Genomic DNA, 14,049 nt, shown 5'->3' with positions numbered 1-14,049 from the left:
ATTGTAAAATGTACAGATGTTGCTGGCAAATTAGTTGTCATAATTTAATAGCACTATTTTCTTTACAGTGTCGTAGCAAAAGGACAGCTTCTCCCTGTAAGAAGTCCTGCCACTCTCCATCCCTCCTCCCCGATGCTATAATTAAAGACAGAGATAAAAAGAATTTATCGCGTCTGATGTCACTGTCAATTACGATCCTTGATTGGTTTACACAGGTTAATCAGCGCGTAAAAGGAAGACCGATCTATCTGGTGCTGATCGGAGAAAAGGAATAGCAGCAAATGGCGAAAATTACGTACTTTTGCAAGGCAAAAAGCAGCTTTTCTAGGCATTGTGGACATGGTGCCTTCACCAAAGAAAGTTTCCTACTATAAAGACCTACCCATAGCAAAAAGAAAAGTTTCCCGGTGACCACCCGATGACCATTCGGTGGTCATCAGAAACCTTTCGGGCCGGGCTTTCGGGTTCCTTTTCCAGAGTTATCCGAAAGTGCCCGCTAGCGGATACCTTGCGGATACCTTGCGGATACCTAATTAAGTTATCCAAAAGTTTTCGGGTAGCCATCCGGAAGTCTCCCAAAAACTCAAATATTTCAAATGAGTTACTCAGAAGGTTGCCAGAAACTTAGATTCTTTGCAGGAGTTACCCGGTGGTTATCCGCTTTTAATTTGACCTTGAAAATAGCATTAAGCATCTTAAGAATGCGTGGGTGGGTATATGGTCAAAGGTCACTGAATGAATTCAAACTGGAATAGCTAGCTGTTGGCAGTTGGAATATATTTGTGCAGAATATTCTAGTTATTTGTGGTCCAAAATGTATGGATTTACATGTAGGACATTACAAGATGTTTACTAATTAATCTGGAACATGCTGTAGGAATTATAAAGCATTGAATGCTTGATTTCATATGACAATGCAGGTAGGAAAATTTGTATGAAATGATTTGTATTGGTGCAGTCTTTATACACTATGTGTCTATGTACCTATATGACACATTTGAATGCTTTAGTTTATATCTTTTGTAAATCATACATGATTTTGACAGTAAATTAATGTCAATTAAATTACTAATCATCAGCTTAATGTGTCAATTAACTGATATAAGCTTTATGTTAAGCTATTTGTTGTAAATAAATTATAATATTTGATATAGGTTAAATTATAGGCTGTGTCAGTGATGTGATCACATTTTCCCGGGCACATTTTAGTAATACATGTATTATACATGCTGATATCATATGAATTTGGTTGTACATTAATTGAAAGGTTTGCACCTTATAAAGGTGTGAACCAAATTAAATCAGAAGAATATTTTTGTCCCATAACTACAATTACATTATACACTTTTAAGTTTCGTATAGCAAATTAAGATAGCACAAGCTCAACTGCCATGACTGCAGAGTTGTATTTCTCCAAAAACTACAATTCAAATAATAAGCTTAATTGCCTAATAAATTTGTGCATACTCATGAATTTGTATTTCTGCATTCCCCAAAAGGTCAACAGGAAGTCTCCAAAGAGGTCACCAGGTATATCGTCACCAAATGTTATCCGCTAGGTCCCCGAAAAGTTATCGGGTAGTTATCCGCTAGTTCCCCAAAAAGTCATCGGGTGGTTACCCGCTAGTTTCCCAAAAAAGTCATCGGGTAGTCATCCGGTACCTATTACCTGAAAGGTATCCACTATGGTTTCCCAAAAATGTATCGGGTAGTCACCCGCTACCTATCTAATTTGCATGTGAAATTTGCCGGTGTCTACCCGGTGACTATCCGGAAGTTATCCGAAAAGGTCTCATTTTTTGATATATAACTTTTGAGATGGTTTGCATGTCGAAAGGTGCAAAAAAAGGCGCCCGGTTATAAATCCGCGTTCAGCAAGTCATCACCACGACACTTGTAAACAAACCGTGCTCGAGTTTGATTGACAGATGACGTCAGACGCGATAAATTGTCTTTATCTTTGTCTTTCATTATAGTCGTCCTGATATTTAAGATTTATAGGACTTTTTTGTACTTTTTAACCTACTTTGGACCATTTTATTTCAACGTTTGATTCCCTCTCACACCTCTTGAAAGTTATCTTGCTCATCATGAAAAAGTCCTGGCTACGCCACTGGTGTGTAGGCCTAGGGTAGCTGCAGGTAATATGGGACAGCAGGTAATATGGGACACCTGTTTTCATTTTAACAAAAAGTAGCTTAGAGAAGGTACACACTTTAAGTTTATTTGTTAAGTGTTTAGAGACATCAATTGTGCTTCTAGAAATGCAGTTTTGGAGTCTGTGTATCAAACTCTTGGAAATCAATGCCAAAAAGAGTGAAATTGCTCAAAAATTTACGTCGTTTTTTTGGCCTGATATAAAATCAATGACGCCACATTTTATGATTGTGTATCCAAATACTCTGGTACTGAGGGTGCATTTGTCACTTTTTATGATCTTTAGGTGATGGGTTAAGCTTATCAGCAGGTAAAATTCCACTGAAAAGTGGCACTTTCCTTTTATAAATGATCATTTTCTCTGATTTTCAACTGAATGGGTGCAGGTAATATGGGACATTGTGTGCATTGTCAATGCGAAAAGCAAAACTATTTAGAAAATTGAATTTTCTTGTTGAAATTTGCATTTAACATTCAAAATCATGTAACAAAAATGTTTTTAGAACAAAAGAGTGATTTTCTGAACATTTTGATTTTCACCATAGAGATAACACAGTGCATGTGCAGGTAATATGGGACACTTGACGATGACGTCATTTTGACGTCATAGCGTCCAAACAAACATAAAAACAAGATAACATTGCCTGTTTTATTAATCTTAAAGGACAGGTTGTTCATCATAACAATCTCTTTTGGGCATATCTTCTATAGTTTTTATGCACATAAGCTAAACGTCCTTAATGGTCCCATATTACCTGCAGGTACCCTACATGTTAAGGGAGGTATTAGAATAACAAAGAATCAGTAATGTTTTAAACAATTATTTAACTCACCTAAAATGTGTCGAATCCCTTTGGTTCGGCAAACAATTTCGTCTTGAATGTCCCAAATGCCATTTACCTACTAGATGGGTTGTATATCCATGGCGTTTCAATACTTGTGGCAACAATGTTAGATTGCTAGGCAGGCAACCAGCATCTCCAGCTGATAGAGCCCTATCCACGCCATGCCGACTCTGAAAGTACAAAATATTAAGTTGAATAATGTTTTTTTTTAATGTCGAGCATATCTAGGCATTAACAGCTGAAATCTAGGAGATAACGCTGACGAATCTTCCGCCAGTGAGACACAAGTGACCTGGTGAACGAAGGGGGTCGCCATAGATAGCTGGTCCGGACAATTTTACAGGACAGTCAAGTGTAACCAATCGGGCTTATTACCCTGATCGGAACCGACTGTAACGAGGTCTTTTGTGTTTGCTGGGCTAGAGGGCTACATAATTAAACTTTATTTACCTGATAAAGACCAGTCATAAATGAAGCTCTACTAGGCGAGCAAGTTGCCTGGGCGTAGTAATTTTCCAAACGTACACCTTCTTTAGCAAGTCTGTCAATATTCGGAGTGTGGATATCACAGCTTGAGTTGTGATAACTGACGTCATTCCATCCTAAGTCATCAGCTAGTATGAAAATTATATTAGGTTGCTGAAAAGAATAAGCGTTTGGGAAATTAAAAAAATTAATTTATGATTTAAAGACCGTTCACAAACACTTGTAAACGGGGGGCCTGATGCAAAAAAAATTCATCACGAAAATTTTTCGGGCCCCCCTTTACAGACCTCAAAAAATTCGGGCCCCCCCCCCCCTTTTTGACATGAAAATTATGGGTCAACCCCATAGAAAAGCATATAAACTCAATTTTTCCAGGAAAATTTGTGGTCATTTTTTTCAGGCCCCCCCCTTAGGAGGATCAAAAAATTTCAGGGCACACGCAGGCACAATACCCAGACATTGATCCACATGCATCAGCACACTTTATCGGTTGCTGACCACCACCGCCCCATACCATTCCACAAACCATTAAACAACAATACTGTATATGGACTTGCAGCTAAGAAGCACACACCCAGGCAGTGGCGTAACTAGTGGGGTGGCCTGGGGCAAGCTGCCCCCCCGGACACAAAAAAACTGGGAAGAAGAGCAAAAAAATGGGAAGGGGAAAAGGGGGGAAGGAGAGAAAAAGAGGGAAGAAAAAAGGGGAAGGAGAAGAGAAAAAAGGGGAAAAAAGAGGGAAGAAGAGAAAGGGGAAGAAGAAAAGAAAAAGAGGGGAAAAAGGGAAGGAGAAGAGAAAAGGAAGGGGAAGAGAAAAGGAAAGAAAGAGGGAATTTGAAATTTGTACTCTGAAACACTGATTTTTTAGCTTCTAATATGCCAAAAACCAGGAGCTTCAGGGGGCTCCGCCTCCTTCACCCCCGCCGGGCCTTTGCCCCTGGACCCCACCACGGCCCCTAAGGCGGGCCCTTGGACCCCACCCGTTTAACGCTCCACGGCAAGCCGCTCGCGACTTTTGGTCAAGAATTGGGAAATTTTTCATCTTGCCCCCCCGGAAGGTCAGGTCTGGTTACGCCCCTGCACCCAGGACATTCCACAATTGACCTACGCATCCAGGATCAGCTGGCTGCGCATGCGAAGTAATGTTATAATGACATTTGGTATACGGGAAAACTCAGTAAGTATACAAACATACTTAGTACCCAAGACAAGGCCATATGCAGCTCAAGAAATTTCCCAAGACACCTTCAAAGAGGCATTATAATGGAGTGCTCATCTGAATAAGGGTGAAACAAGGCTCGGCTGAGGTGACTGCGCTAGTGATCTACCAATATTACTTCTCATGTAAATTAGAAATTAGACTGTAAAATAGGAATAGTCTGAATATCAAAGGATTAACCAATCATAGATGATATAAGTAGCCCCTAATAATTGACTAGTTTTTGAATTAGAGCACGGTATATTAATCATTGTGTCTTTTGAGTGAACTTTGGAAAAAAGATGTTTTGGCCTTCGCCCGGGGGGAGGGGGACTTCCATGACAGATACTAAGTGCATTATGTGCCTCGGGATAGACCCCCTTTTTCAAACCGGCTTGTACCCAATGACCCCCTTTTTTGTGTTATGATCCTACCTATTACCCAATGACCGGCATGTGCTCAATGACCCCCTTTTTCTATTTCCTGCTATACCCAATGACCCCCCTTTTAATTCCCAAATTTAGGTGGTATTTGAGATTTTTCACATTTCCAAGGTGGCCAAGTTGTTTTTACGCAGTTTGGCACTTATTTATGTGTACTTTTAAGTACACATAAAATTAAAATTCAAAGTTTCATACCGAATGACCCCATTTTTATTCAGGTTGTGTACTGAATGACCCCATATTTTTGTAATTGTACATTTGACCTGAATGCCCCTACTTTTAACATGGCCGAGGCACATCCCTGCCATTTCAGATAGGGAGTGCCTCCCCCGGGGGCCTTCGGTCTTGCTGACGTATCCCGTTTTTGCTAGGGGCCTTGTAACTAGTAGACTACTGTCTGACGCCCTCTATATTTTATATGGACGGGTATCCATCACGAAGGGTTTTTGGTCGTGGACTAGATTGTTGTAGGCCTACCAGTGGCGTGCCCCCCCCCTCCCGCTCGTCATGGCCATCGGTTCATGTAAGGCCGTCGGTAGATGGAAGGCGTTGTTTAAAAATAATTGGGTTAACAATAGACTATTTCTAACCCAGGGTGACAGAAAAAAGGGGACAATTTAAACAAAATTATGAAAAATTGTTAATTATACATAAAATGTGTGTGTTTTAAGCTGGTACCGGCTTATATCCTTTTTTTTTTTTTTTTTTTTTTTGCTCTTCACTTTTTTCAAACCATGCAAAAAATTGGGTCAACAAATCACAACTTCCGTCGGCAAAAAATATTTCACGCCACTGAGGCCTACCCATAGACTAATAGGGCGAATTTCTCGACGAGTGGCTTAGCAGTTGGCTTGTCTAGCCTCAAGGCTTAAGAGGTCGTAAGACCAGGCTTAACTGAAAACATATTTCCCGAAGCACGGCTACCATAGCCTCGAGGCTTCGTTAGCCCGTGGGCCAGGCTTGTAGGATTAGCCCCAGGCTTCAGTAAAATTTGCATTTCTCGAAATCAGTCTTCTGTAGCCGTCGTCTACGCAAGCCTGTTAGACCAGGCTTACAGCGGCCTTTCTTGGCTTAGGTCGTAAGCCTTGGTCTATTTCAATTTACAAATTATTTAAATTGTAACGCAAAGTTTTTCTTTCATATTTTGTCTTTCAATTAACATGGGTAAGCAGCCGCGTAAGTAGGGGGAGCGGGGAGGGACTAGCCCCCCCCCCCCACCCCAATGATAAAGGTAAATTAGGCCTACTTCTGAGAGTTATTAATTATCCTCATATTTGGTCATTTTAACCTTAAAACTCAATTTTAAGGTTAAATAAATTGCATTTATTTTTAAGGTTAAAATCCCACTTTTGTACCATTGGCCTATATGTCACCAGCTTTAATAGCTTAAATATGGCATTTGTACCATATTTTTTTTTTCAACCCCCCCCCCCCAACCCAATGTCAAAAAGAAATCTACGCCAATGTTCCGGGGACACATTTCCAAGCAGATCCCATAACTCCTCAGACCCACTCCACCCACACACCCCACCCGTGTCGCCCAGTGCGACGAGGGTGTTGACGCGCTTACAAACCCAAACAGCATGAACGATGCCTGCCCCTCATTTATTATGTTTGCCCCCGCTTGCCCCCACCCCCAATGAAAATGTCTAGTTACGCCACTGTAAGTAAAATTATTGTTCGATTTAGTTGAACATTTCAGCATTTTATTTTAGTGTTCATTTGAGTTAGTTGAATTTTTTTTAAGTAGCTGTTGCTATCATAAGGCCTACTCATTTTGAATGATGATTTATTTAGCAACGAATATAATTTAAAAAAAATTCTTTCATCATCATCATCATTATCATCATCATCATCATCATCATCATCATCATCATCATCATCATGAAGACCTATATGATACCACCTGTCCCTATCCAAGCCTTAATAGTTTGATACTCGTACTTTTCATAAGTAGGCCTATTACAATATTATTTTGGAGTGCCTATATATTGTACCAGGTTGGACATCAATTTAATACAATAGAAGAAGGACAAAATTGGTAAAGATGTAGTAAATATTTGACACGAAACAATAATGCATGCAGTATTAAAACAGAATTTACGGATAAGATGCATATAATATTGCTATATCTTTTAAAGGGGCATTTCGTGATCCACAGCCTCATCCCCCCACTTTTCTCAAAAAAGTTGAGATTTTTATATCACTGGAAACCTCTGGCTACATAATGTTTATGTACAAAATATTTCTTGCAGATTAATTCGTTTTGCAAAGATATCGTGAAATTTGAATTTCGTTCTGGTGCACCAGAACGAAATTACAACGCATTGTCTATGGAGCAGTGTAATACACATAATCATGCATAACTCGCAAACGCAAAATCGGAATCAGTTGAAATGTTGGGAATAGGCTTTTTTCGTGGATATGTACTAAAATATGTCATAAAAAGAGGGTGCTAGGATCACGAAATCCTCCTTTAAGTAATTATAAATATTGTACCAACAGATAACTTCATGTGAGATCTGAGAAGACTACTGATATCAGCAGTAGATAGCACGTTGGTTGTCAAATAATGTTTGGTTATGTTTTTGCACCAAAAATATCCTTAAATAATGTTTTACTTTTGACAAACATTCGAATGACTTGTTTGAAGTGTGAAACAATTTTTGCTCTAGGCCTACTTTTTAGGGAAATCACAGATTCCGTTCCATTAGGCTTACAGTTTTACCCTTTTTGGGATGCAAAGAAAAAATCACGAGTATAAAGCATAGACGTATCATTCATACAAGTTGGACTCATAAAAAGTCAAGTGGAAATAAAATAATACATAAAAGACACAAAAACAGACACAATATTCTTGCATCAAGTTGTGTATATAGGCCTACGGTATAAGCCCAAGCACAAGACCGCGGGTCTAGGCTAGTCTTTGTGCCGGGAACATTGCGATAATGAGACGGCAACCTTGTTAGTACGGTAAACCGTGAGGACCACAGCTTATGTACATCTACCTCCAACAGCCTATACAATTACGTCGCTGGCTGAAAGGGACGAGGTTGTCAAGCGTGAAGCCTGCAAGGCCACTAAGACTAGGTTGAATTTGCGTTGAAGAAATCCGGCTAGAGTTAAGACTCGGGCTTCGAGAGCGGGCTAGGCTTAGTAGCCTCAAGGCCACCTTAAGCCTAAGGCTTACGAAGACTCCTATCGAGAAATTCGCCCATACAGACTAGATTGCTGTACCCATAGACTATTAATAGGCCTACAGACTTTTGTACCTTTCGATGACTTGAATGTCTTATGATCTGTTCGACGTGTTTCGTCAATCTGGTTACGTTGTCAACAAGCGTCCCGTATTGTGTTGCCATCAAGCCAAACATAAAGCCAATGAACATAACAGATAAAGCAAAAAAAGACTTTTTCATAATATGCGGATTCATCTGTAATAAAAAAAAAAAAATATTGTTATTGTAATCGTGTTACATAGCCTAGGGTGTAAAATCCTTTTTCAAACATTGAAAACTTCGTGATCATCATCGGCTGCCCATCGTGGTCGATTAGGCCCCGTACCCAGCAAACACAAAAACGTTTTAAATAAGTTATATTTTGGCTTTTGGTTTAGGTAAAAACGTTTTAATAACATTAAAATGTCGGGTTATATAAAGGTCATGATAACGTTTTAAAACGTTTTGTATGAAAACACACTACAACAATATTTTTAAATGTTTTCAAAAAATGTTATTGTAAACTATTTTGCAAACATCTTTGCCAAATATTGTGTCAATACTTAAATAACATTATGTTAAAATATTTGAACCCAGCAAACACAGAAATGTTCTTAAAATGTTTTTTTTTTTTCAAAACATTTTAATAACATTTAAATGTCGGGTTATATAAAGGTCATGAAAACATTTTTAAAACGTTATTGAAAATATTTTGGGCAAACATTTTTCGCAAAATATTTTTCCAACCCAAAATAACATTCTGTTTAGAATGTTTTGTATCAAGTTTTCAAGAATGTTTTTGGAATGTTATTAAAACGTTTTTATACCCTTTATATAACCCGACATTTAAACGTTTTCTTAAAAACATTTTTGTTTTTTGAGCAGTAGATTATCAAAAAATGTTGTTTAAGGTTATGAAAACGTTTTATACTCTTAATATACCCTTTATATAACCCGACATTTAAACGTTTTCTGACAACCTTTATAACCTTTTGCGAATGACGTCGAAAACGTTTTGTGTTTGCTGGGTATCCATAGGCTGTTCCCTTGTGGCGTGTGCCCTTGTTCCGTGTTCACTTGTTCCCATGTGACCTGCCACACAGACAACCTATGGATACGGCCACTAAGCAAAACAAAGGTTCGTTGTCTGTGTGGCAGGTCACATGGGAACAAGTGAACACGGAACAAGGGCATACGCCACAAGGGAACAGCCTATGGATACGGGGCCTTAAGAACCAGTTGTCGAAGTTGATGGATGTCTTCTCTCCATGCATCCCTCAATTCACCTTTCGCTTCTGTTCCACTGTTTTGTAGACCTAGTCAATGAGTTAATCATTCGTTCCAAAACTTCTAAAACTTTCAACCCCTCCCTCCTCCGTAGGTCCCCTAAGGGGCTGTGTAATAATTATGAGCCCTGGGGAGGGTAAAATTGGGGGGGGGGGTGCAAGAAATTTTTGGCGAGCCCAAGGGGGGGGCAAGCAATTTTGGCAAGCCGAGAGGGGGGGCAAGTGATTTTGGCACACATTCTTGGGGCGCCTTTTAAATAAAACGCTCTAAGATGACTAAGGAAAACAGAGAGGGGGGCAAGCGATTTTTGGCGAGCCGTTTGGAAATTTTACCCCCCCGGCTCATAATTACTGCACAGCCCCTAACCCCTCCTCACCTTGACCCTCGGGCTTCGCTCTCAACCCCAGTCACTGGCGAACCCCATTTGTTTCTCAACTTTCTACCCTCCTCGTACATTTTGCCTCAAATCTCCTCAATGATTATCTTTCTTTTCGGTTGGGGATTGTTATCATTTTTTATTTAAATTTGGAAAAAAAAACATTCCAAACATCTGAAGTTGCAGGTTTTCGTAAATTTTCTTACAGCATTTCACTTTTCAGCCAAGGACATTATAAGAAATATATACAAACTAACATCGGTAAATAAAATTATGATGTATAAACTACTCCGCATATTCCAATGCAGAACAAAATATTAACTTACGGACATGATCGTGTAACACACTTTACAAATTATGAAGTATATTTAGAGTAAACATAAAAACCCATTCAGTGATCCCGGCGAAAATTAAAATTCGTCGGCTGTATTCCATAGTGGCGTATAGTGATTTTTGGTCATTTTTTTGAAAATTGGCACATATGTTTTGAATGATGTTCTCTTTCATTTTTTTCTAAGTCTCATCAGTCATAATTAGCTAATTAATTAGTAATTAAATGTGGCGTATAGTTACACAGTGACATTCGCGGCGCCCCACTATACGCCACTATGGAATACGGACGACGAATTGTTAATAAATTGCTTAAAAGTGAAAGATAATTTTAGATAAGTCATTCAAATTGTCATTTGGTATTTTTAAAATGAAAAAATTGGCAAAAAACGAAGAAAACAGCAGTATTGACGAAGTTGAAGCCACATTCTTGAACACAAGTAGCTATTACTGCCAGTACTCAGTAGGGTACCTGCAGGTAATATGGGACCATTAAGGACGTTTAGCTTATGTGCATAAAAACTATAGAAGATATGCCCAAAAGAGATTGTTATGATGAACAACCTGTCCTTTAAGATTAATAAAACAGGCAATGTTATCTTGTTTTTATGTTTGTTTGGACGCTATGACGTCAAAATGACGTCATCGTCAAGTGTCCCATATTACCTGCATGTGCAGGTAATATGGGACACTGTGTTATCTCTATGGTGAAAATCAAAATGTTCAGAAAATCACTCTTTTGTTCTAAAAACATTTTTGTTACATGATTTTGAATGTTAAATGCAAATTTCAACAAGAAAATTCAATTTTCTAAATAGTTTTGCTTTTCGCATTGACAATGCACACAATTTCCTATGTGTCCCATATTACCTGCACCCATTCAGTTGAAAATCAGAGAAAATAATCATTTATAAAAGGAAAGTGCCACTTTTCAGTGGAATTTTACCTGCTGATAAGCTTAACCCATCACCTAAAGATCATAAAAAGTGACAAATGCACCCTCAGTACCAGAGTATTTGGATACACAATCATAAAATGTGGCGTCATTGATTTTATATCAGGCCAAAAAAAACGACGTAAATTTTGGGCAATTTCACTCTTTTGGCATTGATTTCCAAGAGTTTGATACACAGACTCCAAAACTGCATTTCTAGAAGCACAATTGATGTCTCTAAACACTTAACAAATCAACTTAAAGTGTGTACCTTCTCTAAGCTACTTTTTGTTAAAATGAAAACAGGTGTCCCATATTACCTGCTGTCCCATATTACCTGCAGCTACCCTATATAAATTACAGATTCATGTAAATTAATCATTTTTGTCTAAAATACACAGCTTTTGGCTGTATTACTAGCAAGCTCTGTTAACTAAACACATTTATGACAAGCTAACAAAATCTAAATTTTGATGATTTTTACGATCGTCCGGATGAGCAAATCACTGAATAGGCCTTTAATTTATACACGGACATTGCTGCTGTTGATACATGCATTGCTTACAGGCTTACATCAGGGAAGTGGGAGTAAACATGGTAAAATAGGGAAAAAAGCACTACTTACCTCTGTATTTCTGTATAACGTATGGAGCGATATTTTTACCGATAGACATTTGCATAGGAACTGCATAGAATCATGATAATATAATGTAGGCGGTAGACTGGCAAGTTTTCTGGTTCAATTCACATCATTTTAATAACATTGAATGGGTCATTCATACTAGACGGCCTTGTCCATTCAAAACGAAATAGTTACCCAAGTGTAACGCAACCATAAGCCATTGTTCAAAATAAAATTCTCTTTTTAACTGCGATTTTAATTTTACATTATATTATATAATATGCCAGAGCTCCCAGTTTAGCATCCAGGCGAAGACAAGTTGTTTTACGCAAAAAATAATGATGTCGCGTGTTATAATGAGACGATAGATGCACGACAGCGGACAAAGTCTAAACACAATACCTTCATTCTCATTCTTAAACACTTCAATTCAAATAAATATATTAATCATAAGTATACCACATTTTAATCAAACTACATTTTCGTTGAAATATCGCGTACGAGTATCGCACCGACGCCGATGCGCTAAAGCGTGATATCGTGTCATATCACACGTGTAAGAACCAATAAAATTGTAGGAACGTTCTCAAATGTTTAAGAATATGATATAAAACTCAAAACCCAGGTTAATTCGGCAAATTTTGATACCTCGTTTGTCTGGAAAGATCAAAGTTTATAGTCTTGGTGACTCTTTAAATGATGAAATTAAGATGCATTTCAAACGGTACACTAACAAGAATTTGTCTTTAAAAAAGACAAATTCACGGATCAGGTGTATAGCTACTTTGGTTTAACAACCTACTCTGCACTTATTCGACAATAAATAAGTGATATGAGGCTTAATAATGATACCTGCGTCTTGACTCTGAAAACAACATTTTTAAAAACCTCATTTTGCATTTAGTTTTTTTTAGCCACCTCGGGAGCCACCTACAGGATCTCGTTTTGCATTTAGGTTTTTATTGCGTTGCAAAGTATAACAAAACTTTCTTTATAATGGCCCAATTTGTGCCTGGAAAAGGCTATCTCCTCTTACAACCTATCGACAGGTCTGATTTCTATACTGAGGTGTCACCGGGTTTGCAAGAGATAATAATACCAAATCTAAACACCGACGGTGAAATTTACCACATCACGACCAAGCTCACATTGGGCGCCCATTCCTTTTTAAAGTCACCTACTATAAATTTGGCTATAACTACAAAGAAAATTGTATCTTATCACAAGTAAACAAAATAATTACACAGCTTGCTCTTGCTAGCTTTTGTCAGGGTCAGGGATATGTATGAACACCAATATTGTACAGGTTTATAGGCCTACACATGGGTTATTACAAGAGTCAATAAACATTAGCTAACATTCAATTAACTATAGAGTATAGATAATGGACTTAGTTTTGTGCAATGTAGTAATTTTCTGAAGTAAATCGCTTGCTGCACAATGTTCTATACAGAATGATATGTGTACTTTGTAATCAGGCCTGGCTAGTTTTGATTAACCAATCAGTTATGTGTATTGTCAGCATGTGATGGCTATAAGCCAATTACAAACATGTTTCTAAAAAAGGCTAAAAAAATTCCTACTCCTGGACAGACTCGGGTTAGGGCTAATTAGTAAGTTGTCATGTGTGGCAAGATTAGATAAAGGCATACAAACTAGGGTATGAGATATTAGGAATTATTTTCTAGCCTCTTAAAGCACATGGTTGGTGGGCTATATAGCTATTCAAGACACAGGATATGTAAGGGATAAACTGTGCATATGAGATGTGGGTGCAAGTGGCATCATTTCACTGCCGTGAAAAAACTAAGTCCGCAGGAGGGTGAGAGTCCATAAGAGCAATGTCGGGACCTCGGGTCACAGGAAGTGGGAAGAGATGATAACCCGGCCCCATGTGACCACGGCCGTACCGTTTCGCAAAACAAGTCATTGAGGAGGTACATGAACATGATTGTCATGAGATGTACACCTTTGTTTCCAATGGACATTTTATTGTGAAATGTCATTGTACAAGGAATACATAAAAAAAAATTCCACATAGCCCCCGAATGAAAAGTATTTAATTATCTTTGTAATCACTCAAAAAGCATTTGGTGTGAATTTTACATCCGAACTAGAGGCTATTAAATTTTTACGAGCCTTTTTATTTTACA

At 38.3% G+C, this 14,049-nt stretch overlaps 1 protein-coding gene across 1 annotated transcript; it reads right to left on the bottom strand.

Annotated features, from left to right (window-relative positions):
• Positions 1-62: 62 nt before the first annotated feature.
• On the bottom strand, positions 63-12,039 carry LOC140140444 (arylsulfatase B-like). Its single transcript, XM_072162204.1, has 5 exons — positions 11,900-12,039; positions 8,402-8,563; positions 3,453-3,641; positions 2,991-3,172; positions 63-135 (listed from the first exon to the last, which is right to left on the bottom strand). The coding sequence occupies exons 1-5, from the start codon at positions 11,963-11,965 to the stop codon at positions 63-65; spliced, it is 672 nt and encodes a 223-aa protein (XP_072018305.1). The 5' UTR covers positions 11,966-12,039.
• Positions 12,040-14,049: the final 2,010 nt, after the last annotated feature.

Source organism: Amphiura filiformis, chromosome 19 (assembly GCF_039555335.1).
Source record: "Amphiura filiformis chromosome 19, Afil_fr2py, whole genome shotgun sequence".
In the NCBI taxonomy this organism is placed as follows: domain Eukaryota; kingdom Metazoa; phylum Echinodermata; class Ophiuroidea; order Amphilepidida; family Amphiuridae; genus Amphiura; species Amphiura filiformis.
This window is presented reverse-complemented; position numbering and strand designations above follow the sequence as displayed.

Bases quoted from the DNA above. Each gene is read 5' to 3' on its own strand.
- LOC140140444 (XM_072162204.1), bottom strand. From the start codon at position 11,965: ATGCAGTTCCTATGCAAATGTCTATCGGTAAAAATATCGCTCCATACG. The intron at 3,173-3,452 runs GTAAATAAAGTT...TTGTACTTTCAG, and splicing joins TTATGACTGGTCTTTATCAG to AGTCGGCATGGCGTGGATAG. The intron at 136-2,990 runs GTGAGTTAAATA...CTTTAATTATAG, and splicing joins AGGGATTCGACACATTTTAG to CATCGGGGAGGAGGGATGGA.